The sequence below is a fragment of the Geotrypetes seraphini genome, chromosome 4 (genome assembly GCF_902459505.1).
Source record: "Geotrypetes seraphini chromosome 4, aGeoSer1.1, whole genome shotgun sequence".
NCBI lineage: Eukaryota > Metazoa > Chordata > Amphibia > Gymnophiona > Dermophiidae > Geotrypetes > Geotrypetes seraphini.
In genome coordinates, this window is record NC_047087.1 from 210,335,131 (window position 1) to 210,360,920 (window position 25,790).

The following is a 25,790-nucleotide window of genomic DNA, read 5'->3' on the forward strand; positions in this document are numbered from 1 at the left end:
CGCCATAACGTCTCATCTGATCAAAAAGAACCCAAATGCATGACCTTGCATTTCTTAGCAATAAATCTTAGCTGTCAAATTTTAGATCATTCTTCAAGCTTTGTTAGGTCCTTCCTCATCTTATTCACACTATCAGAGGTGTTTACTCTATTGCTTACTGGTAACATCCCTTACCTCAGAGTGATCTCCATTGACAACTATCTTCTTTTGACTTCCACTGAACCAGTTTCATTCCCAGTCCATAACATTAGGGCTCATACCAAGGGAACTCAGTTTATTAGACGCTTGTATGGAACACTGTCAAAGGTTTTGCTAAAATCTAAATATACTCCCTCTGTCTCACCACCACCTGATCCCTAACATTGTCATAGATGTAGTTTCACTGCTTTTTTTTTTTAGGTAGGGGTATGGGAGGAAGAGGACAAAGTGAAAATAGGAAATCTGTCTCCCATTCTCGATTCCAATATTATATTAAAATTCCCTTCTTTCTCCAGTACTACAACAAAATGCCTGACTTGTGGAAGTAGCAGCTGCAGGGTACTTAATATTGCTAAATAGACTAGATATTTCTTCATAGGAATGAAGTTCAAACTCTCAGATGTACTAAAGGTAAATCGTGCTAAACTAATCTGATTGAATTCTTTGACTGGGTGACCAGAGAATTTGATCAAGGACATATGCTAGATGTAATTTACTTAGATTTCAGCAAAGTCTTTGACACGGTTCCTCATAAGAGACTCTTAAATAAACTCCATGGGCTGAAGTTAGGGCCCAAAGTGGTGAACTGGATTAGAAACTGGTTGGTGGACAGATGCCATAAAGTGGTGATAAATGGATTCACTCAGAGGAGGGTCAGGTGTGTAGTGGAGTAGCTCAATGATTGGTGCTGGGACCAATTCTGTTCTATTTGTTTGTGAGCAACATTGCTGAAGGGTTAGAAGGTAAGGTCAGCCTTTTTGCGGATGATACCAAGATTTGTAACAAAGTGGACACCCCGGAGGGAGTGTAAAACATGAAAAAGGATCTGCAAAAGTTAGAATGATCTAGCATCTGACAACTAAAATTCAATGTGAAGAAGTGCAGAGTGATACATTTGGGGGGGGGGGGAGGTAGAAATCTGAGGGAACCATATGTGCTGAGAGGTGAGAGGCTGATAAGCACAGGTGGAGAGAGGGATCTTGGGGTGATTGTGTCTGAGGATCTAAAGGCAGCTTAACAGTGTGATAAGGCATTGGCTGTAGCCATAAGTATGCTAGGCAGTATAGAAAGAGGAGTAACCAGCAGAAGAAGGGCATTGGTGAGGCCGCACTTGGCGTATTGTGTTCTGTTTTGGAGGCTGTATCTGGCGAAGGATATAAAAAGACTTGAAGCGGTCCAGAGGAAGATGACAAAAATGGTAAGAGGTTTGAACAAAAAAGTATGAGAAGAGACAAAAGAACTAAATATGCATACGCTGGAGGAGAGGAGGGTCAGGTAAGATATGATACAGATGTTTAAATACTTGAAAGGTATTAATATAGAACCAAATCTTTTCCAGAGAAGAAAAAAAATGGTAAAACTAGAGGGCATACTTTGAGGTTACATGGAGGAAGACTTAGGAGCAATGTTAGGAAATTCTTCTTCATGGAGAAGGTGGTAGATGTCTGGAATGCCCTCCCAAGGGAAGTGGTGGAGAGGAAAACAGTGATGGAATTCAAAAAAGTGTGGGATAAAAATAAAGGATCTCTAATTAGAAAACAAAGGATGTAAATTAAAGAACTAAGCTCAGTATTGGACAGACCTGCATGGCCTGTGTCCAATATATGGTGATTCGGTGTAGGGTAGGCATCAATGGGAACTCCACTAATTTGGAACACAAGGATGTTGCTGGTCAGACTTTATGGTAGATATCCTGCAAAGAACGGGATGGTTGGAAAAGCTGGAGTGAGCTTGGATGGCAGCTTCAGCATTTGGAATCTAGGACAATACTGGACTTTACAGTCTGTGATCCAGAAATATCAAAGAAGAGACAAATTAATTGAATCAGGAATTTTTTAATGATTATAACTTATGGGCAGGCTGGATGGACTGTTCAGGTCTTTATCTGCTGTCATTTACTATGTTATTATCCCCCTCTTTTACAAATGCATAGCACGTGTTTAAGCACCGGCGGCAGCGGTAACTACTCCAACCCTCATAGGAATTCTATGAGCGTTGGAACAGTTACTGCCGCTGCTGGCGATAAAACCCGCGCTATGTATTCATAAAAGAGGGGGTATGTTACTAATATTAACAAGCAAAATATGGTTTGCTTAGGAAATGTTTTGGTGCTCAAAAGTATTGGAAACGTCTATACCAGGGGTGCCCACACTTTTTTGGGCTTGCGAGCTACTTTTAAAATGACCAAGTCAAAATGATCTACCAACAATAAAATTAAAAAAAAAAAACCACAAAGCACACTGTATGCAGAGAAAATGTTAATTATCATTTGTATTCAGGTTTATTTTTCAGAGATAAGGCAGATGACTTTAAAATATGCAATGTCACCTCAGTAACAACTATACAAAAATAGACAAAATATACCCCCTCCCCTTTTACTAAACCGTGATAGCGGTTTTTAGCGCAGTGATGCTCCCGATGCTAAAAACCACTATCGTGGTTTAGTAAAAGGGGCCATAGTGCAAAATATAGATATAAATTCTCAAAACAGACACATTTTGAACACTAAATTGAAAATAAAATCATTTTTCCTACCTTTTTATCTAGTAATTTCATGAGTCTTTGGTTGCACTTCCTTCTTCTGTAAATCCAATATTTCTTTCTTTCTGTCTTTCTTTTTGCCCCTCCCCTTTTCTTTCTGTCTCTCTTTCTTTCTACCCCTGCCCCCTCTTTATTTCTGTCTTTCTTTCTCTCTCCCCCTGCCCTCATAAGCCATTATGCCAATTTCTCCACTTCCCTGATTCTTTTTGTCTCTCCCTGCCACCCCCCTCTCCATAAGCCACCACGCTGATTTCTCCCTGCTTCCCCGAGCCAGGCCTGGTGTGTACAAGCGCTGGGCCCACAAGACTTTACCTCCAACGTCACCCCGATGAAGGATCTGTGGCACCCACAGGCAGGTACCCACCCCTGGGCCACCATAGCAAACTTTGGTTGTAGAATGAATCATCTGAGTTTGCATTATGGCCTATGGGGAACTTTGCTTTGATATATGAGTGCTTTGGCTTACGAGCATGCTTCTGGAACAAATTATGCTTGTAAATCAAGATACTACTGTATATTTTTCTGCTATATTTCCTTGTTTTCCAATTGTATTTCTTTGAGAATCTTCTTTTTTCTTTACATATAGCACAAAATAGTCATTTGGTACTAACTGTACAATTGTTAATTTTTATTCTCATACCATAACGTTTGGCTTTCTTACATCAAGCTTATTATTGGTAGAAATAGGAATATCCGAGGTGATCAAAACTTCTTCATTCTTCACAATTCTGTCAGGGTCATGACCCAAGTCTTTCTCATATCACATAGTTATATCACTTTATACATTTTCATAAATGGATGGTATATTCATTTCCCTTTCTGTATACAGGCCTTCTCACTTCACCATATTACACACAGTGATGATACATAATTGTTGCCTGTTTTGTGCTTCAGAATGTGCATTTGTCAGTTTAACCAGATTTTTTAATGCTGACTGTGAACCAAGTTGTCTGTAATTCACTAACCAATGCTTCAATTATCAGTCTTTCATCCATAGCTTTATGTTCACCTCTCCTTAACCATCTAAATGTCAAATTTTGATCTATTTATATTTTCTATTTATATCATTGCATTTAGCCATTTTCTCAGTGATGCAAAACAAAACAAAATGAGAAAAAATGAGATACAAAAATGATTAAAAAAAAATTTGTGTTTCCACCTCTCACTTACTAAGGTAGCATTTTTAGCGCACGCTACAGATTAGCGCACGTTAACCCCTGTGCTACATGGAAAAACTAACGCCTTATCAATGGAGGCGTTAGCGTCTAGCGTGCGCGGCATTGTAGCGCTAGCACAGCTTAGTAAAAGGAGCCCTAAAAGTCATAGTAAGTCATACAAGATTGTACTTTCTCCGATTGCTTTTCAAAGATATCCTGAGTGATTGTATATAGATGCCTCACGTGTTTTAAGTTTTTATTACATTTTTGTTGTTATTGAAAGTTTGTTTGTTTTTCAATGATTTTGTATGATTTTACTGTTCCTTGCCTAGATTTGTATATAGGTGGGTTATAAATAAATTTTAAAATAAATAAACAAATAAGAAGATTACATTGGGAGATGTACACTTTACCTTTGGGCCAAAAATTAAAAGAATTGTCATAATTAATTGGGTGATGCTGAATTCCTATGTCCTCATCAATGAAGTCACCAAGGCAATTAAGATGCTCATGTGGCATGGGGAGGAGCACTATTTGTGTATATAAATGGATCATTCACACAGATAAGACCAAAGACTCACAGATCCATTCTCATTATTCTGCATTGAACTAGAGAGAGAAAGAGAGAAACATGTCTGCCAAGGGTGGTAATGGTGCAGGACAGTGCAATCAGCAGACATCAAGCCAACAGAATCAAGGCAACAACTCATGCCAAAATATAGGACAAGGTTATAATCGTAAGTTATATTTCATGATTATTGCTTCTAATCTTGATAGTTTGCAATTATGTTCCTAGGATGAAGAGGTTATATTTCATTTTTAAGCATATCCATAATGATATAGTCCTAAATTAATGGCTCTGTAACAGGATGATACACTGCTAGGTAGTAAACCCAGATAATGTTTGCAAACGTAAATTCAGCAACTCTGGGTAGCCTCTGAAATGGGAGGAGAATATATATTGTAACTATCAAATAGTGACACATACTGTCTTATCTTATATCTATTCATATCCCACTTACAAATCCTAAGGGGTTGCTAAACAGTTTATATTGAATAGTGATCAGGTACTCTTAAGTATTTTCCATATCTGTCTCGGCAAACTCGCAAACCAGCTATGATGTATGGGGCAATTATCCAGTTTTAAGGTTCAAGGAAATAACACTAGATTCTGAAATGAGTTAAAGTCCACATTTTCAGTCCAAAGAAAGTAGTTATAATGGCTTGTTTATAAACAGAAAAATAAAAATTTTGGAGAAGGAAGCTCCTGACATCTGTGAAAGAAAAACCATTGCATGCATTAGCAGTTCCATTTTGCCTTTTCAGTTTAAGACAATACAAAGTGAATTACAAAAAAATAAGCGGATAATACAAAGGCTTCAAAGACTCAGTCTGTATTCTATTCTATTCTACATTGCAGAAACATCTACAAGTAGCCAGGGCAATGCCTGTGGAGGACAGATGAGTCAGAGCTCACAGAATTCACAGGTTGTAGTGAATAACTCCTGCCAACAGAAAGGTCAAGTGTCTGGACGTGAGTTTTGTTCCATTGTAATATTTTTCTGTAGAAGCAATTTAAAGGTTATAGATTATTTTTAGAGATTTTTATATTCATAGAATCATACAGTAGTTGCTTTTTTGTTCTCTCTTCAGAAACATCTACATTTGGTCAGGGCAGTAGCTGTGGAGGACAGGGGAATCAGAGTTCACAGAGCTCTCAGGTTATAGCTGGCTCCTGTCAACAGAAAGGTCAAGTGTCTGGGCGTAAGTTTTATTTCATTGCAATACTTTTGCCTTAGAAACTACTGTATATAAAAGTTATTGATTGATCTTTAGAGATGTTTACATTCTTGTAGACTCATACAGAAGTTCTTTCTCTGTCCTATATCTTCAGAAATATCTACATCTGGTCAGGGCAGTGGTTGTGGAGGACAGCAGAGCCAGAGCTCACAGAGTTCTCAGGTTGTAGTGAATAACTCCTCCCAACAGAAAGGTCAAATGTCTGGACGTAAGTTTTGTTTCATTGCAAATCTTTATTTGTAGAAACTATTTATAATTATTGATTGATCATTACATACGTTTACATTCATAAAATCACAGACCCTTAATGGTTCTATATCTTCAGAATCATCTACATTTGTTCAGAGCAGTGGCTGTGGAGGACAGCAGAACCAGAGCTCACAGATCTCCCAGGTTTCAGTAAATAACTTCTGCCAAAAGAATAATCAAGTCTCTGGACGTAAGTTTTAATGTATTTCAATCACTTTTTATTTAGAAACTGTTTTTAAACTGTTGTGCTATATTTTGGGATTTCTGCATTCACAAACACTAAAAATGATTTAATAGAAGAATAGATAATTCTATTACTGAGAAAGAAATTTTATTTAATATCATTAAAGAGTAAAGGTTTATAGTTTAAATCAGTGGTCTCAAACTTGCAGCCCAGGGGCCACATGCGGTCCGCCAGGTACTATTTTGAGGCCCTCGATATGTTTATCATAATCACAAAAGTAAAATAAAACAGTTTCTTGATCATATGTCTCTTTAGCTATAAATTATAATATTATTATTAATATTTGGCCAAAAGGAAAGATTTATAAACTATGAAGAGTTTTACCTCATGCAAAATTGTCATTTCTTTAATAAGACATTAACTATTTTTTCTGCGGCCTTCCAAGTACCACCAAATCCAAAATGTGGCCCTGCAAAGGGTTTGAGTTTGAGACCACTGGTTTAAATGTTTCCTTTACAATTAATGTCAGTACAAATCTTGTTGGAACTCCTTTATAAAAAATGAATTTGGACTATTGCATTGGTATTGTTTATAATCCCTTGAAGAAATGGAACCCAACTATTAATAAACAATTAAATCTACTACAGTGGTTTTCAAATTGATACGCCAAAACAAAATTTGCGCTATGTGGTTTTTGGCCAAGATTTGAAGATTAGAGTACAAAGCTATTTTTGAAAAAGTTTAAATGAGGATTAAACATTAGGAAACTATGAAAAATAAGGCTCTTCCATAGCAAGATTCCTCAGAATCATACTTCAAATTCTGTTCCATTCTATGTTATTAGAAACATCTACATCTGTCCAAGGTAGTGGCTGTGGAGGACAGTGGAGTCAAAGCTCACAGAGCTCTCAAGTTGTAGCCGGCTCCTGCCAACAGAAAGGTCAACTCTCTGGACGTAAGTTTTAATGTTTAACATTTGGCCTTTGCACCACTGTACTCCTGCAACACTTAAATCACAAAACCATTTCAATAAAGCACATAACAGTCTTATATATTGGCAATAGCTTGGACTCAGCTTTATTTACTTCATCAAGAATTCAATAACTATGCAGTTCCATTATCACCCTTCTTCCTAGGCAGCCCTAACACTTCTCTTCCACATCAGCTGTTCAGACATGATCTAGCTTCTCTGTATCACCAAATCACAGTAACTCATGTTCAGTTCCAAGTATCCCATTTATAAGAGCAGCGGTGTCACCTACCCTCATAGCTATATGTGGCGGTGTCGCACACAGTATACAATATCATCATATCTCTTAAACCCCCAAAACCACTGACTGCCTGGAAGGTCCCCTCCCATTATCCTCACAGCTATGTCTGTTCCCCACCTCCAAATCCCCTGCAATCACAACAGACCCCCCAACACAGACCCACAACTACCCTCCCCATGGACCCCATCTACAAGAAAACAAAATTCTATACTCCCCTTCCAGCACTTCACCCAATTGAGGTGGGAAAGGAGGTCAAATTAAAATTGTTGAACCAACCTCCCTCCTAAACCCGATTCCCTAATTATCCCCCGTTAGCCCACCAACTCCTGTATAACACCGTCCCTCAAAAAAATACCCTCTCTCTTCCAGGTCTCCCACCCAAATCCAACCAATCCATAACTCTCTCGAGCCACCCAATCCCTATCCACTTTTCCATAGCAACAAAACCCCAATACTAAGCCAAATCATTATCCATCTGCCCCTCCCCCCGACTCCTCAAATACACTGCCAATACAGATTATACTGTAGTTATGTATACTTGGCTATCATATAAAAAAGTTTCAAATGAGCAGCAAACAGGTGCAATACAGCACAGAATCAAACACCTTCCTTTTTATTCTATTTTATCAGAAACATCTACCTCTGTCCAGGGCAGTAGCTGTGGAGGACAGTCAAGTCAGAGCTCCCAGAGCTCTCAAGTTGGAGTTGGCTCCTGCCAACAGAATAGTCAAGTCTCTGGACGTAAGTTTTATTGCATTAGAACAATTTTCCTTTGTGTAGGGTTACCAGATTTTAGTTAAATAAAATCTGGACCCTTAGCTCCACCCTCCGGCCTTTATAGTTCTGCCTTGTTCCACCCACATCATGCCCCAACCCTGCCCTTTCAACCCTTACAAAGTACCGGGTTTTGAAAAGCTATCTGGATGCCCGGACATGCCCTCTAAAAAGAAGACATGTCTGGATAAATCTGGATGTCTGGTAACCTAGTTTTGTGTATCTTGAGTCAATTTCATCTTCCACGGGTAGCTATGCTGTAGCTTAGTGTGATCAGATATCATGCACCTTCTAGACACAAAGACATAGGAAGGTAGGCCTGAGGGATGTGAGAGGATGGGGGATTTATATATCAGATGCCATTCAGGATAAAGGGAACCACAAGGTAATTGTACCTAACTCCTTTAAAAAACAACCCAGGTGAATTGGCCTGTGATTTCAAAGCACAGTGGTTCCAAGATGAAAAAATAATTCCAGCTTTTTTCAGCTATAATGTTACTTATGACATTCAGTGCCATAGTTATGAGGTGTTTTGCTTTCTTAGTAGTTACACCGCAGTTTCTTTGCTAACCCTGTATTAGATTATCATTATCTATATTTGATTATTTTTTTAGGACAAGTCATGGTTTTTATAGCTTTAGCACTGCCTGATAAATGTCCCACTTTATATTTTCAGTGCTTGAATTTACAAGTTTACATTAATTTTTCAGTAGATTACAACTTCAAACAATGTTATTCTGTGCACATAAAAAAGGCAGCAAACAATGGGACCTTAAATAATTCTTATAGATTGTGGAAAGGACGAATGTGTGGTGCAGTAGTTAGATCTAACAGCTTCAGTACCCTGGGGTTGTGGGTTCAAACCCCATGCTGCTCCTTGTGACCCTGGGCAAGCCATTCAGTCCTCCATGGCCCCAGGTACATTAGATCAGTGTTTTTCAACCTTTTTTGGGCAAAGGCACATTTGTTTCATGAAAAAAATCACGAGGCACACCACCATTAGAAAATGTTAAAAAATTTAACTCTGTGCCTATATTGACTACATATAAAGTAATTCTCTTGAATAGGAATCAAATAAACACAAAGAAAGTATTTTATAATGCTGCCACCGCCAACAACACCGTTGGCGGCGGTGGCACTCAAGTGGCTAAAGAGCCGCAGTTTGCCGGCCTAGGGACAACACTGGAGGGTAGCCAGCTGTGCACCCCCTTGGGACGTAAACCCGGGGTGGGGCAGACCGTCCCCCCCCCCCACCCTGGTATGCCACTATCTGTACCTCACTCCCTCCCTGACCAAAAATTCTCCTTTCTTCTATTCCCCGTGTACACAACCATCTCTTTCCCTCCCTTCCTCTCTCCAAAGTCCATGCCTTCTGTGTCCAAACATTCATTCCCTCCCCCACCTCAGCATCTCTTTCCCTCCCTTCCTCTCTCCCAAGTCCATTTCTTCTGTGTCCAAAAACGCATTCCCTCCCCCACCTCAGCATCTCTTTCCCTCCCTTCCTCTCTCCCAAGTCCATTTCTTCTGTGTCCAAAAACGCATTCCCTCCCCACCTCAGCATCTCTTTCCCTCCCTTCCTCTCTCCCACGTCCATTTCTTCTGTGTCCAAAAACGCATTCCCTCCCCACCTCAGCATCTCTTTCCCTCCCTTCCTCTCTCCCAAGTCCATTTCTTCTGTGTCCAAAAACGCATTCCCTCCCCCACCTCAGCATCTCTTTCCCTCCCTTCCTCTCTCCCAAGTCCATGCCTTCTGTGTCCAAAAACCCATTCCCTCCCCCACCTCAGCTTCTCTTTCCATCCCTTCCTCTCTCCCAAGTTCATGCCTTGTGTCCAAAACGCACTCCCTCCCCCCTTTTGTGTTCCGTGTTTGCCTCCCAGCCCATCTTTGCAACTTTCTCAACAAAACGAAGCTCAAGCCGCGAGGCTTGTCTTCTGCTTCCTGCCTGCCCTGCCGCGCACAAAAAGCCGAACGGAAGTATTCTCTGACGTCAGCGCTGACATCTGGGAACGCTTGCGATTAGCTATATGTTAGCTGCAGGGCAGGCAGGAACAGAAGACGAGCCTCGCGGCTCGAGATGTATTGAACTCCGCGGGTCCCCCGTCCAGCTCTCTCCTGTCCACGTGGTGCGGACCGCCCCTCTCCCTAGACTGGTGGTACTGCCCTGATGGCGGCCCTGACCGTACGGCACACCAGGCAACATCTGGCGGCACACTAGTGTGCCGCGGAACAGCGGTTGAAAAACACTGCATTAGATAGTTTGTGAGCCTACTAGGACAGATAGGGAAAATGCTTGAGTACCTGATCTTAAAACCGCTTTGATAAACCTTGATAGGTGAAATATAAATACCTAATAAACTTGAAACTTGAAAGCACTAGAGGGGAAATTCTAAAAACTGGCACCTGTAGGCACCCTCCCGACACACAAATTAATTGAAAAATGTTGTTAGAAATGGTAAAAAATAGCAAGGTTGAGGTGCTTGCCTAATAAATGGCACTGAAGGGTTGCCTACATTGGTGTTTGGCAGCCTAAAGCACCTAAGTAGGCATGACCAACAATGGAAGAGGCCTAAAACACCTACGTAGGCATGATTCATGCATAGATAGCTGGTAATCAGCTGATGGCAAGTTGCAGTCTAGTTTCAGTATCCCCCAGCAAAGATAGGCAGTTGAAAAATAGGCCAGGGTTTTCAGGCCTACATTTTAGCTGCCTATCTGTGCGTGAATCAGGCGTGATTCTCTAACTAGCACTGTTGTGTGATTGACACCCTGGATTGTAAGGGGGTAGTGAGTGCTATACTTGTCAGATGAGAGCTTCTCTTTTGTAGTGATGTCTTCTAATATTCAGATTCTTGACTTCTGAGGCCTCATAAATTGCTTGTTGAAATATAATTAAAAATATGTTTTAAACTATTGAACATAATAAACTAAGGGCTGCTTTTACAAAGTCCCATTAGTGGCTGCTGTTGTGGTAACCGTTTCGATGCCCATAGGGATTTAATGGGCATCAAATAATTTGGCACATGGCAGCCTCTACCATGGCTTTGTAAAGAGGGGGAAGGGGGGTGTAAAATAACTGACAACTGTCGCATTTATAATTTTTTTCCCATTCCTTAATTTTTATCAAGTTTATTAAAATTTGATGTCCCATCTTATCAGTATTCAAAGCGATTATACATAGTTTAAAATAAAAAATAAAACAAATCAAAACTAAACAAAAAAGGGAAGAGAAAACTAAATCATAGACACTTAAACATAAGATAGAGACATATGAGAAGACAATGACTAACTGGAATTCCGAAGAAGAAAAAAAAAGGGGATGAACTACAGTATTAATATAGGAACGAACAAAAGGAGGGGAAAAACCAGAGGGTCGGCCGAAAAGGCCGAGCTAATGTCTTAAAGCATCCTTAGAAGGACGATTGTGCATCAAAAGCGTCTTTAAAAAGAAATATTTTTTAGCAGATAATTTTTAGCAGATAATTCTGTGCTTATCTCTGAGGCCCAGGTTTCTTCCCATGTTTATGGCTGATGAAGTAAATGAGTGAATAGGATTTAAATAGTAATAAATAAATAAATAAGCAGAATGTGTTTATAATTATACCTATTTTAGTGAAGAAAGTATTAGTGAGCATGCATCAGTATTCTGTTTCTTGTTCCAGGTGGATGTCAAAACACAGACCAGCAGAAGCAATGCACAGGTGGATCAAAGAAGTGAAAAGGCAACACTGAAGCTTCCCTTTCCACAAATAAGAATCAAGCATGCTATCCTCTTTGTTTAAATTGGCAATTATTCAGATTTCAAAAGATTGTTAATACCAAACAATATCTTGTCATCAAAAATCCCTTGTTCAATTCACTCAGTTTCCTTGAAATAATAAAGCAATCCTAATGACTGAAGCATATCATATTTGTCTGCTTATCTCTTTATAAAAAAAACTATATATGTTTAACACCCAGGCCTCAGGTCTGCTGGTTTCACAACAGTCTTGATCAAACAGATTTTATTTATGTATTTATTTGGTTTTTTTTAGCCTGTCCTCCCAAAAGGTCCAGAACGAGTTACAATATTTCATACACAATATAGGACACTAGCTGATGCCCCGGCATTGCACGGGTATTTAATTATAGCAATAACACTGTAAATGGATTCAAATAAAGATACTTTATAGTGGTGAATGAAAATATTTTTTTACAGCTTTATAAAAAGTACAATATTCAAATTATAATGTGAAATATTTGACAAAATGAATACAATACAACTAACACAAAAATTGAATATAAACAACATTTTTAGTTTCACCTCCAGGAGCAAGAACATATACATTCTTGGGTGAACCCACCCTTCCCACATGTGCAGGTGGGCCGCGAGACCCCCAGAACATATCACCCCAGGTAGTGAGGGATCTGCATACCAATTTACGTTCAAAGCGGTCCCACAGCTTTTTACATTTTTTCCATTGACTTGAATGGGTGAAATCTGATTTTCTGTTTGTAGCTCCGCCCACGTGTGCAGGTGGGCCGCGAGACCCCCAGAACATATCACCCCAGGTAGTGAGGGATCTGCATACCAATTTACATTCAAAGCGGTCCCACAGCTTATTACATTTTTTCCATTGACTTGAATGGGTGAAATCTGATTTTCTGTTTGTAGCTCCGCCCACATGTGCAGGTGGGCCGCGACCCAGAACATATCACCCCAGGTAGTGAAGGATCTGCATACCAAGTTTCGTTCAAATCGGTCCCACAGCTTTTTACATTTTTTCCATTGACTTGAATGGGTGAAATCTGATTTTCTGTTTGTAGCTCCACCCACGTGTGCAGGTGGGCCGCGAGACCCCAAGAACATATCACCCCAGGTAGTGAGGGATCTGCATACCAAGTTTCGTTCAAATCGGTCCCACAGCTTTATACATTTTTTCCATTGACTTGAATGGGTGAAATCTGATTTTCTGTTTGTAGCTCCGCCCACATGTGCAGGTGGGCCGCGAGACCCCCAGAACATATCACCCCAGGTAGTGAGGGATCTGCATACCAAGTTTCGTTCAAATCGGTCCCACAGCTTTTTACATTTTTTCCATTGACTTGAATGGGTGAAATCTGATTTTCTGTTTGTAGCTCTACCCACGTGTTCAGGTGGGCCGCGAGACCCCAAGAACATATCACCCCAGGTAGTGAGGGATCTGCATACCAAGTTTCGTTCAAATCGGTCCCACAGCTTTTTACATTTTTTCCATTGACTTGAATGGTGAAATCTGATTTTCTGTTTGTAGCTCCGCCCACACGTGCAGGTGGGCCGCGAGACCCCCAGAACATATCACCCCCGGTAGTGAGGGATCCGCATACCAAGTTTCATTCAAATCGGGCAAGTCGGTTTTGCGGAGGCAGTTTTTACATTTGTTCCATTGACATGAATGGGTGAAATCTGATTTTCTGTTTGTAGCTCCGCCCATGTGTGCAGGTGGGCCGCGAGACCTCCAGAACATAACACCCCAGGTAGTGAGGGATCAGCATACCAAGTTTAGTTCAAATCGGTCCCACAGCTTTTTACATTTTTCCCATTGACTTGAATGGGTGAAATCTGAAGTTCTGTTTGTAGCTCCGCCCACGTGTGCAGTTGGGCCGCGAGACCCCCAGAACATATCATCCCGGGTAGTGAGGGATCCGCATACCAAGTTTCGTTCAAATCAGGAAAGCCGGTTTTGCGGAGGCAGTTTTTACATTTGTTCCATTGACATGAATGGGTGAAATCTGATTTTCTGTTTGTAGCTCCGCCAAGGTGTGCAGGTTGGCCGCGATACCCCCAGAACATATCACCCCAGGTAGTGAGGGATCTGCATACCAAGTTTCGTTCAAATCGGGCAAGCCGTTTTTGCGTTGGCAGCTGTTTTACATTTTTTCCATTGACATGAATGGGTGAAATCTGATTTTATGTTTGTAGCTCCGCCCACATGTGCAGGAGGGCCGTGAGACCCCCAGAACATATCACCCCAGGTAGTGAGGGATCGGCATACCAAGTTTCGTTCAAATCGGGCAAGCCGTTTTTGCGTTGGCAGCTCTTTACATTTTTTCCATTGACATGAATGGGTGAAATCCGATTATCTGTTTGTAGCTCCGCCCATGTGTGCAGGTGGGCCGCGAGACCCCCAGAACATATCATCCCGGGTAGTGAGGGATCTGCATACCAAGTTTCGTTCAAATCGGTCAAGCCGTTTTTACGTAATCGCGGCACATACATACATACATCCGATTTTATATATATAGATACCAGTTACAGACAGTTGTAGTAAATCTTTGGGAGTAAATCTCCTACTGACTAGCTTCCTTTACAGATGGTTATTAATGTCTATTTTCAACACTGATTTTGTGTATACTTATGAGCACTGACGCATTTAAATAGCCTGCCTTTACCGCCATATAGTAAAAGGAGCACTATATCTTTTTAAAACCTAGGCCTCGGGTATGTTGGTTCATAACGGTCTTGGTCAAATAGGTATTGTAGTAAATCTTTGGGAGTGAATTGGTACCATAACAAAAGCGCGCCGACAATCACACAATGGCATTTGCATGCAGGACAAATGTGCGCCATCGTTTCCTGGTCTTTGAGAGCTTTCCATTTGCGCTGTGAGTGGGGGTATGGGTGGGAAACCCCCCAACCCCCCAGTAAACTTAGAAGTGCTCACACTCCCATTGGGGGGGTACAGTGAAAATTCCCATTTTTTTGCTCTTCGGGAGTTTTCAGTGTAGTGGGGGGGGGGGTTCCCCCCCCACGAGAGCATGCGTACTTGTAAGTTTAGTGGGAGGCTTTCCCCCCCCCCCACAGCGCAAAGGGGAACCCATGAAAGGCAGCACACATCTGTCCTGCACGCAAATATTACCGCGGGATTATCAGCGCGTCTTTTGTCTGGCGCGCTAGCCTCAAACACAGATGTGTGATGAAACCCTTTGGATAGGGCAATTTGAAAGGTGCTGCATTTCCCATACTGATCTAATGCAATACTAAATCTGATGCCAATATAATAAAAAGAGCAAAACTGTTTATGCTTCTTTAAGCATTTTCTTAATGTCACACTTTGATCCTCAGTTAAAGATTTCCAATCCATATTAATTTGGAAGAATGTCTTGCCCATCTACTTTAATTTGATTAACCAATATCATGATAAAACTGGGCTTTTCCTTCTTCTAGAAACACCCCAACCACGAGATGTCATGTCTGTTCAAATTAGATTGTAAGCACTTTGGAGCAGGGTCCGTCTATAGAAGGTTAAGGGGCTCATAATCAAAAGTTTAAAACGTCCAAAAACCAGCCTAAGTCAGCACTTGGACGTCCTAATAGCAGGGACGTCCAAGTGCCGATAATCAAAACCAACTTTCTGGATGTGCAGCAGCACTTCTAAGCTGCTGTGCATCCAGAGAGCAAAGGGGCATGTTAGGAGGTGTGGAATTGGGTGGGCTTGAATTTGGACGAACCCCAACCATAATCAAAACTTTCCTAGAGGGAATATAGAGGCTGGCAGTTAGACCTGTTTGAGTTGCATCTAAGTTTCACAAAGGTACCCAAACTGACAAGAAAACCACTGGAGGATTTAAGGCTTGATCCTCCTCCTGTCCGAGTAGTGGCCTTTCACTCCTACCCTTTGCTTTCTACCCGCCAACCAATTTTTGATCCATCTGTGTACGTCTCCTTCCACCCCATGGTTTTTCAGTTTCCATAGTAGGCGTTCATGGGGTACCTTGTCAAAGGCTTTTTGGAAATCTAAGTATACGATGTCTATGGGGTCCCCTTTGTCCATCCATTTGTTTATTCCTTTGAAGAAGTGCAATAAGTTCGTTAGGCACGATCTTCCCTTGCAGAAGCCATGTTGGCTTGGTTTCATCAGTTTATTCCTTTCTAGATGCTCATCGATGCTGTCTTTTATCAGTGCTTCTGCCATCTTCCCCGGAACCGAAGTCAAACTCACCGGTCTGTAGTTCCCCGGGTCACCTCTTGACCCTTTTTTAAAGTTGGGCGTAACATTAGCTATCTTCCAATCCTCCAGGATCACGCCTGTTTTCAGGGATATATTACAAATCTGCTGTAGTAGTTCCGCTATTTCCTCCTTTAGTTCTTTCAGTACCCTAGGGTGGATTCCGTCCAAGCCCGGAGATTTGTCAGTTTTTAATCTATCTATCTGCTTGTGTACATCCTCAAGGCTAACCTAAATGGATGTTAGTTTTTCTGCTTGATCTCCTATGAAGATTTTTCAGATTAAATGGTAAACTAGTTCAATATAAAAATAAATAACAATTGGAAACAAGGTCCAAGCATTGCCTTTTCCAACTGCAACTGTAGAAAGAATATGGAAGATCGTCTTGTCTACAGTGAGAAGGTCAGCTTAGAATGCTTACTGTTAGTCTGTTCTGCAAGGTATGTTGTACAGTGAAGAAGAACAGGAGAGAAGAGATGCTGTGGAGAAGATATTGAAGATAAGAGTTAAAGAAGAGAAAACACAGCTTGGAAACAGCAGGGTGAGGCCCAGGAAAGTATAACATTGAGGAAACAACAAAGAGCTATTTGACTGGAGGTGTGGAGCTTCTGAGCCTCCTCTTACCTGTACTATGACAACAGCAGAGATCAAGGCATTTCTGAGCAAGCACATGGTAGTTCCAGACTGGCCACAACATGCCCAGTCCATAGAAATGTGTATAAAAATGACAACTGAGAAGAGGGACCATTATATTAGGGGTCAAATGGTTAGCAGGGAGCTTATGAGCCAAAGCAGAAGCAAGCAAGATGTGATTTATTTCCTGGATTTTGTTAAATAACATTAAATGAATTCATAAATGATATTTTAAAGACAATTATATAGCTACAGATTTCTACATATTTTAACTATGATTTCATGTTAGTAAGAATCATTTTAAGTTGTTTCTGAACAGAGTTATAGATTAAGTATGAAAAACTGCATAATTTATTTATTTATTTTAAAAATTTCTACACTACTTAAAACCTAAGCAGTTTACAAAGATTTAATCACTAGTAGTTTATAAAGTTTGAAAAAATAAAAATCTACCCCTAACATTCATAACCTCTAATACAATATTTATAATGGCCTACATAAGAACATATTAACATCTTTTTTTTTTAAGTGCCAAACTCATGATAAACATATACACATACAGTGGTGTACTTAGGGTATGACACAACCAGGGCCAAATGTTGTTTAATGTCCCCCCCTCCATATAAAAAATGGATCAGAGGAGCACCCCCTAGGAGCTGAACCCAGTGTGGACCCCATATTCTACCTTCGCTTTTTCTTTTTCTCTCTACTCCCTGCCCCATGCTCTGGCATCTCTCTTTTCTCCTTTCCTACCTTCCTTCCTTCCCACCCCAACTTACCCCATGGTCTGGCATCTGCTTTACTTCTTCCATGCCCTGGGATCTCTCTTCTCTTTTCATCTCTCCTTCTCTCTCCATGCTCTGGCATCTCCTTTCCTTCCTTTCCCTCCCTCCTTTCCTTTCTGATGGTCTGGCACCTCAGTCTCCATTCCTTCCCTCCCCCATGTCCTAGCATCTCTCTCCTCTCTTTCCCTTCTATCTCTCCCCCCCTCCCCACCATGCTTGGTATCTCCTCTCTTTCCTTTCCTTCCCTTTCTCCCTGGTCTGGCATATTGGTCTCCTTCCCTTCCCTCCCCCCCATGCCCTGGCATCTCTTCCTCCCCCTCCATAGTCTGGTATCTCCTTTTCTTCCTTCCTTTCCCTCACTCCTTTCCTTCCCCATGGTCTTTCATCTCCTCTCCCTTCCCTGGTCTTCCTTCTCCCTCCCTCTCCCCAATTGGGTGAAGTATTTCTATACCCCTCACTTCTTTCCCTCTCTCCCTATCTCACCCTCCATTTGGTAGCACAATGTTCATAATTCACTGCATTGGACCTTCCCTTCTTCCAGTCCTGTCTACTTCATATTTCTATGAAGGCAGGACCTGGCAGAGAAGAAGACCCAAGGCTAGCAAGAGTAGCAAATTGTGAACTTTACTGTTGCTGCTGCCAGGAAGAAGTTCTTGACACCGGCACCAGCCCTTGGAGGAGTCATTTGAGCACCCTCTTATGTGTTGCATCTGGGGCGGACAGACCCCCCCCTGCACCCCCCCCCCCCCGGTATGCTACTGTACACATTATTATGCCACTACTAAATGCATAGTTGGTAAATAAGCTTTATAAATAAACTATATTATTACGGTGATTGAATGGTCTCAACATTGGGGTCCTTTTACTAAGATTTAGTTTGTGTTAAAAGGAATTAGTATGCAATAGATACCAAGAAGCCCATGTTAAAAATTATATATATAGGATTCTTAACATTTTGGGCACCCTAATTCTTTTGCTATATGCTAAGCTTTAGTAAAAGGACTCCATTGTGTCATTAATAATCAACCTCTTTCTTCCACTCTGTTTACAACAATATTTCAGGTGAGTAACAATGGACATGCAGAGTTAACCACTAGAATGAGAAAAAAAACTGACTAATACAGAATGAAATGAATGTGCAGCAATATGGGGAGTAATCTGCAAATAGATGCAGTTGGGATTATCTTTAACCCATCTTAATCCTTTCTGCTGCAATTTTCATATGTAGGCTGCAAGTCTTTTTACTGACCTAACTAGGCACTAATTATGTCATTAGGAAATTCTGAAACTAGTTCAGAGTCATTTGCTTGAAATGGAAAATTACTAGCACAGATACAGGAAGTTGCCATCAGGCCCTCATTCCAAACAATAAATCCCTCAATAGGACAGATACAATTTCTACTATGAAAAATAGCTTATTCTAATTCTTGGAAAAACTACACAGCTTTTTGAAAGTACAATGAGCCCTTGCACCCTGGGATATACTGGGAGGGGTCTTAGGTGGTAGATGCATGGAACAGTCTCCCGGAAGAGGTGATGGAGACAGAGACTGTGTCTGAATTCAAGAGGATCTGGGATAGGCATGTGGAATCTCTCAGAGAAAAAAAAAGATAATGGTACTGCGGATGGGCAGACTAGATGGGCGATTTGGCCTTTATGTGCCATCATGTTTCAGTGTTTCTCCCAGTGCATCCCAGGGTGAACCAGGAATTGGAAGGTTTACCCTTTTGACGAGGCGGGTCTGCTGGGAGGAGGAAGTGGGCATCCCTCCTGCCGATCAAAAGTACAAGGGGTGTTGGGATGGCTGGCTTATGTGTGTGTGTGTGGGGGGGGGTCTCTCTGGGGAGAGGGATCAGTTGGTGGGTAGATAGTTGGGAAGGAACGAAAGAGGAATTGGAGATCTCCCTGCCATCACTTAATCTCAGCAGCAGAATCCCCAATCAGCGGAACTGGCATGACTCCCCAAAGCTGTGGTTTTGGGGAGTCCTGCCAGCTCAGCTGATCTGGGATTTTTCTGCCATAATCAGCTGATGGCAGGCTGCGGACACTTGTCGGGATCCCCCAGCAAAGATGGGCACCATAAATGTAGACCTGGGTTTTCTGGGCCTATATTTCTGTTACCTATCTTTGCATGAATCGTGTCTACGTATGAGCCTAACTTGCAATTCTCTAACCGGTGCTGTTGTGCGGCCACCAACATGGGTGCCAGTTAGAGAATCCAAGGGTAAATGTACAACCCTTGATGGAGGCTACCCCAAATTTGTTGGTTGGGCTGAGAACTTTTCAATGGCCCCCTTGTAGTATATGAGCCTTTTATGGAAAGAATGTGCCATAAAAGGCTCATAAACTACAAGGGGGCCATTGAAAAGTTCTCAGCCCAACCAACAAATTTGGGGTAGCCTCCATCAAGGGTTGTACATTTACCCCTGGATTCTCTAACTGGCACCCATGTTGGTGGCCGCACAACAGCACCGGTTAGAGAATTGCAAGTTAGGCTCATATGTAGACACGATTCATATAATACTGTATATGAGGTTTACGTTGACATTATGAAGTTATAAATGGAAATGATTCTTTAAAGAAGAAAGAAGGATTTCAGGAGATTGGAGTAGTTTCCCTACCTTGTTGTTTGTTTCTGGCCTGAATAAAAGATGTGTTCACTGATGTAAAGTTGTTTATTTCTTCTTTATTTATAGTATTAAGCTCTGCTAAAGAGTATAAATAAAGAAGGTACGGTAGGAGTGTAATGTAAGGGATCCTACATTCGCCATCTAGTGGATTGATAAAACTGCTTATCTGTTTTATTTGTCATTCATTCTTATTCTTCTGTCCTTATTTATATATGGGGATAGTTGTAGTGAAATATAGTATAACCTTAAATTTTAGAACTATTAATTTATTTTAATAATAATTGATTATATTATAAAGTTATAATTTGTTTTAAGTTACAAATTTTTGAAGTAGTGGTATTGCAATTTAACATAATATCTCATTAGGACTAGAAACTCTATCCCTCTATTTTTACCCGTTTATGACATATTTTGATTTGGTAGTAGCTAATTGTTTTGCTTCTCATTTCATTCTTGTTCCTCCTGTAATCTTTGGCTGAGAAACATGGTTAAAAGTAAATACATAAAGTGTTTTGTTGTATGGGTTTAGGAAGTTTAAAGAGACAGAATATAATAGTTAAAATAATAACTGTATGAAGAATATATGTAGATTATATGGCATGGTTATATTAATTATAATTAATTAGTAAAGTAATACTTAACATATAATAACTTTAGTTATATGTCTAGGTTTATCTTAGGGATATATTATATTTGAATGCGGGGAGGGGGTGGTGATTGCGGGTCTGTTTATACGTATCCAAGTTTACCATGAATTATTTTGCTGGGTGGGATGGGGTGGGGGATGGGTTTAGAGGGGCTATGGATGTGTGTGTGGTGTTTATTTTTCAATTAGATAGTTGTAAACATGTTGTGGGGAAAGGAAACCTTGGTTTATCTCAATTTCATTTAGAATGGCTTTAAAATTTTTTTTCCTTAAATGTTAATGGGCTAAATCACCCCATTAAGAGGAAAAAGGTTTTAATTTTTTTGAAAAAACAACACGCAGATATTTACTTTATTTAGGAAACTCATTTAAATGCAGCAGAGATGGCTAAATTGGAAGGAGGATGGGTACAACATTGAGGTTTTTTTTGCAACAGCAGTGGGGAAAAAAGCTGGAGTGGCAATCCTGATTACATAAGAACATAAAAATTGCCACTGCTGGGTCATACCAGTAGTCCATCGTGCCCAGCAGTCCACTCATGCAGCAGTCCTTAGGTCAAAAACCAGTTCTCTAAATGAGTCCAGACTCACCTGCGTACATTCTGGTTCAGAAGGATCTTGTCTAATTTTGTCTTGAATTCCTGGAGGGTGTTTTCCCCTACAACAGACTCCAGAAGAGCATTCCAGTTTTCCACCACTCTTTGGGTGAAAGAGAACTTCCTCACATTTGTATGGAATCTATCCCCCTTCAACCTTAGAGTGTCCTCTCATTCTCCCTACCCTACCCTCTCATTCTCCCTACCCTGTCTTTATCTACTAAGTCTATTCCCTTCAGTTTCTTGAATGTTTTGATCATGTCCCCTCTCCTTCTCCTCTTTTCAAGGGAGAAGAGGCCCAGTTTCTCTAATCTCTCACTGTATGGCAACTCCTCCAGCCCCTTAACCATTTTAGTAGTACATATGACAACTTTCAGGCAGATAGATGGCTATAGGTCAATATAACTTCAGGAAAAGATATCCTGTCGCTTCTTAATGTTTGTACACCTAATTTTAATCAGGCTGCTTTTTAAAAAACTCTCCAACAAACAATTCTGTCACTGGCTACAACAAATTTAATCATAGCCGGAAACTTTAATGCTGTCATGGATCCAATAATAAACAACCATCCAGGCAATTAAAATAATTAGGTCTAGACAATCTTATAAGCACATGAGGATTGAAAGATATATGGCGGATTTTTCATTTTAATGATCGTGAATTTTCATTTTGTTTTTTAAGTCCATAAATCATTTTCAAGAATGGATTATTTTTTTATTTCAGATTATTTAGTTCAGCAGGTTACAAAGGCCAGCATAGATCCAATTCTTTTGTCAGATCATGCTGGAATTTGGATAGAATATCAGTTCACTGAAGAAGATTCAAATAGACCTGTGTGGAGGTTTAATAATACACTGCTTGCGGACTCGAACTTTCTTGAGGAAATTCAAATAAAAATGAATGAATATTTTCAATTCAATACCTCAGAGGAAATCTCTTTGGAAACTATTTGGGATGCTTTCAAAGCTACAGTGTGAGGGCAGACAATTTCATATTCGGCACACATTAAAAAATTACTTAAATTAGAATTTTCTAACTTGGAACAAATTATTTTGACTTCAGTGTCACAATTGGCTTCAAAATGGGAACAAGATACATTGAATGCCCTGTTGAAAGCTAAGCATAAATATATTGAGATTTCATCACAATTGGCTAGGAAAGATTTGTTTTCTCAGCAGGCTCTGTGTTATGGAATCTTGAATAAAGCGTGAAGATTATTGGCTAATTATCTTAAAGCTATAAAAAAGAATAGTAAAGATTGCGGCCATTAAGGATGAAAAAGGTTAAATTCATACCCACATTGGGGATGTCTTAAAACAATTTTTTAATTATTATAAAATTATATATTCTTCTAAGCTTTATTCAAATAAAGAAAATGATGGTACAGAATTTTTAAATTCAATTAATGGGCCAAAAATTCCCGAGCATATAAAGGAAAAACTTGAAGCGCCTCTATCACCTACAGAACTCCAGACAGTATTGAAGTCTCTCAGGGCTGGATCCGCCCCAGGTAGTAATGGATTCACAGTGGAGTTTTTCAAATCTTTTTAAAATATAATATTACCTCATCTTTTAAATTTATACCAATCACAACTGACTAAGGGGTTGTATATCGAGTACTATGGCGGAAGTGTTAATTGTTTTGCCAAAGCTAAACAGAGATCCCATGTTGGTTTCAAACTACAAGCCTATTTCTTTAATTAATGTGGATAGAAAATATCTAGCTAAACTTTTGGCTCTTAGTTTAGCTAAGGCCCTTCCTTATATGATTGGAATGCACCAAACGGGTTTTGTTGCTCAAAGACATTCTGCAAATAACTCCAGATTGGCACTTCATATGCTAAATTTATCAAAAACTATAGAGGATCTGGCCTTTTCTGTCTCTTTGGATGCAGAGAAGGCCTTTGATCATGTCAAGCAATTGATTGGTTTGGAATAGGTTTTGGATTTATTCAAATGATTCAAACCTTGTATAGTTCTCCTTCTGCAAGATTATATATTAATAATACATTCTCAGAGCGTTTTTGTCTGAAGAGGGGAGTTAGACAAGGATGTCGCTTATCTCCTTTGCTTTTTTATATTGTTTTGGAACCCTTGTTGTTGGCCATTCAGCAGGCAAAGGAGATACAGCGAATTCCATATGCAGGTCAAGAGTACAAGGTTTTGGCTTATGCAGATGATATATTGCTTCATTTGAAGAATCCTGAATCTACTATCCCGCATTTACTGAAATTGATTGATCGATTTGGTAAATTTTCTGGATACAAAATAAATTGGAGAAAATCAGAGGTTCTTCCATTAAATGTGCATTGTGTAAAAGGTTTAATTGATCCATTCCCATTCCTTTGGAACGAAGAGGGAATAAAATATTTGGGTATAATGATTCAAAAAACATTGGAAGACACAATGACAGTAAATGAAAAATCTTTATTCCTGAAAGTCAAAGAAATGTGTGAGTATTGGAACCCACTATATCTTTCTTGGTGGGGGAGAGTCCAAACCATCAAAATGATGATTTTGCCTGTGGTTTGTTACCAAATGAGTACATTACTGGTTTATTTTAAAAGTTCCTTTTATAAGAAATTAAATGGGATTCTTACAAAATTTATTTGGCTGGGTAAAACAGCTAGAAAAGCCTTAGGGGTCCTTTTATCAAGGCGCGGTAGGGGTTTAACATGCGGAATACCGCACGTTAAACTGCCTGCCGCGCTAGTCGCTAACGCCTCCATTGACCAGGCGTTAGTTTTTTTGATTGCCGTGGGGGTTAGTGCGTAATGAAATGTCCAACGCGCTAACCCCGCTAGCGTGGCTTGATAAAAGGACCCCTTAGTATCTTTGCAAAAGTCACAATCGGCAGGGGGGGGAGAGGTAAATGTTCAAAATTTTTATAGGTATCATCAAGCTTTTATTTTGCATCAGGATATGTTTGGATCCTTGCTGAACTCATGGCGAATCTACCAAATTGGTTGATATTAGAGAGTCATCTCATGTCCCCATTACGTCTGAGCCATATTTTGAGTATCAAGTTGCCTAGAATATATAAGGACAATAGTATTCTTTTTTCCACCTGATACATTAAAATTTATTAATAATTTAACATCTACTGTAATACAACAATCCACGTGTCAATCTCTATGATTAAACTCCAAGATACAAATCGGCGAGTCTAAAATCCTCTGGAAACATGGCTGCAGGCAGGTATACATACTCTAGAGGATATAATTCAGAATGGGAAAATGGTAAATTTATTACAACTTCAACAATTATTCGGCATATCAAAGTCTCAAGCTTATAAATGGTTGCAATTGAAACAGGCCATTCAAAAAGGGTTCCCTGATTGGCGCAACTTAAAAAAATCAGTAAAGCTTGCCGGGCCTATGTTTCCAGAGAGATTTGCAAGGGCATCAGGCCGCCAAGTGGTATAAATTAATATCCGAATATTTAAATAAAAAACCTAAAACATGCCTAAAAAAGACATTTGTAGCATTGAGATAAAGCAGCAGATTTTTGCGGGATCCGGAAGGTTCGCCCCCCACATTTCGCCCCCAGCAATTCGCCCCTCACATTTCGCCCCCCACATTTCGCCCCCAGACACATTTCGCCCCCACACATTTCGCCCCCACACATTTCGCCCCCCGGATGTTTTGCCCCCACACATTTCGCCCCCGCACATTTCGCCCCTGAGCGTTGGATTATGACCCCCATCTTCTTTCTTCCTCCCTCCCCCCCCCCCAACGCGGGACCCTGTGGCACCATCAGCTCTTACTCCCTCTAACGCCGGCCCTGCAGCTCCGGACTTCCCCACACCTGCTCTTCCCCCCCCCCCGACTCTTCCCCCCCCCCCCGATCACTATTATTTTAAATGTTATGGCAGCCGCGGCGCTGTATCCATCGGAGGAGACTTCTAACCTCGGCCTGCCCCGGAACTCTTCCTGCAACAGCAACTTCATGTTCCTGCCTAGGCGGGTGGTGGCTGCAGGAAGAGTTCCGGGGCAGGCCGAGGTAGCGTTGGATTATGACCCCCATCTTCTTTCTTCCTCCCTCCCCCCCCCCCAACGCCCTGCAGCTCCGGACTTCCCCACACCTCAGGCCGAGGTAGCGTTGGATTATGACCCCCATCTTCTTTCTTCCTCCCTCCCCCCCCCAACGCGGGACCCTGTGGCACCATCAGCTCTTACTCCCTCTAACGCCGGCCCTGCAGCTCCGGACTTCCCCACACCTCAGGCCGAGGTAGCGTTGGATTATGACCCCCATCTTCTTTCTTCCTCCCTCCCCCCCCCAACGCGGGACCCTGTGGCACCATCAGCTCTTACTCCCTCTAACGCCGGCCCTGCAGCTCCGGACTTCCCCACACCTCAGGCC

At 40.8% G+C, this 25,790-nt stretch overlaps 3 protein-coding genes across 6 annotated transcripts in view; 1 reads left to right on the top strand and 2 right to left on the bottom strand.

Annotated features, from left to right (window-relative positions):
- Positions 1–25,790, bottom strand: part of LOC117359853 (hornerin-like) — a 153,108-nt gene that overhangs the window by 101,477 nt on the left and 25,841 nt on the right. The window lies entirely within an intron of this gene.
- The window catches only part of LOC117359856 (hornerin-like), a 74,449-nt gene that overhangs the window by 28,927 nt on the left and 19,732 nt on the right, over positions 1–25,790 (bottom strand). The window lies entirely within an intron of this gene.
- Positions 1,363–11,934, top strand: LOC117359855 (filaggrin-2-like). Its single transcript, XM_033943238.1, has 9 exons — positions 1,363–1,396; positions 4,510–4,633; positions 5,317–5,430; positions 5,550–5,660; positions 5,791–5,904; positions 6,022–6,135; positions 6,974–7,084; positions 8,031–8,141; positions 11,835–11,934. The coding sequence occupies exons 1-9, from the start codon at positions 1,385–1,387 to the stop codon at positions 11,888–11,890; spliced, it is 867 nt and encodes a 288-aa protein (XP_033799129.1). The 5' UTR covers positions 1,363–1,384; the 3' UTR covers positions 11,891–11,934.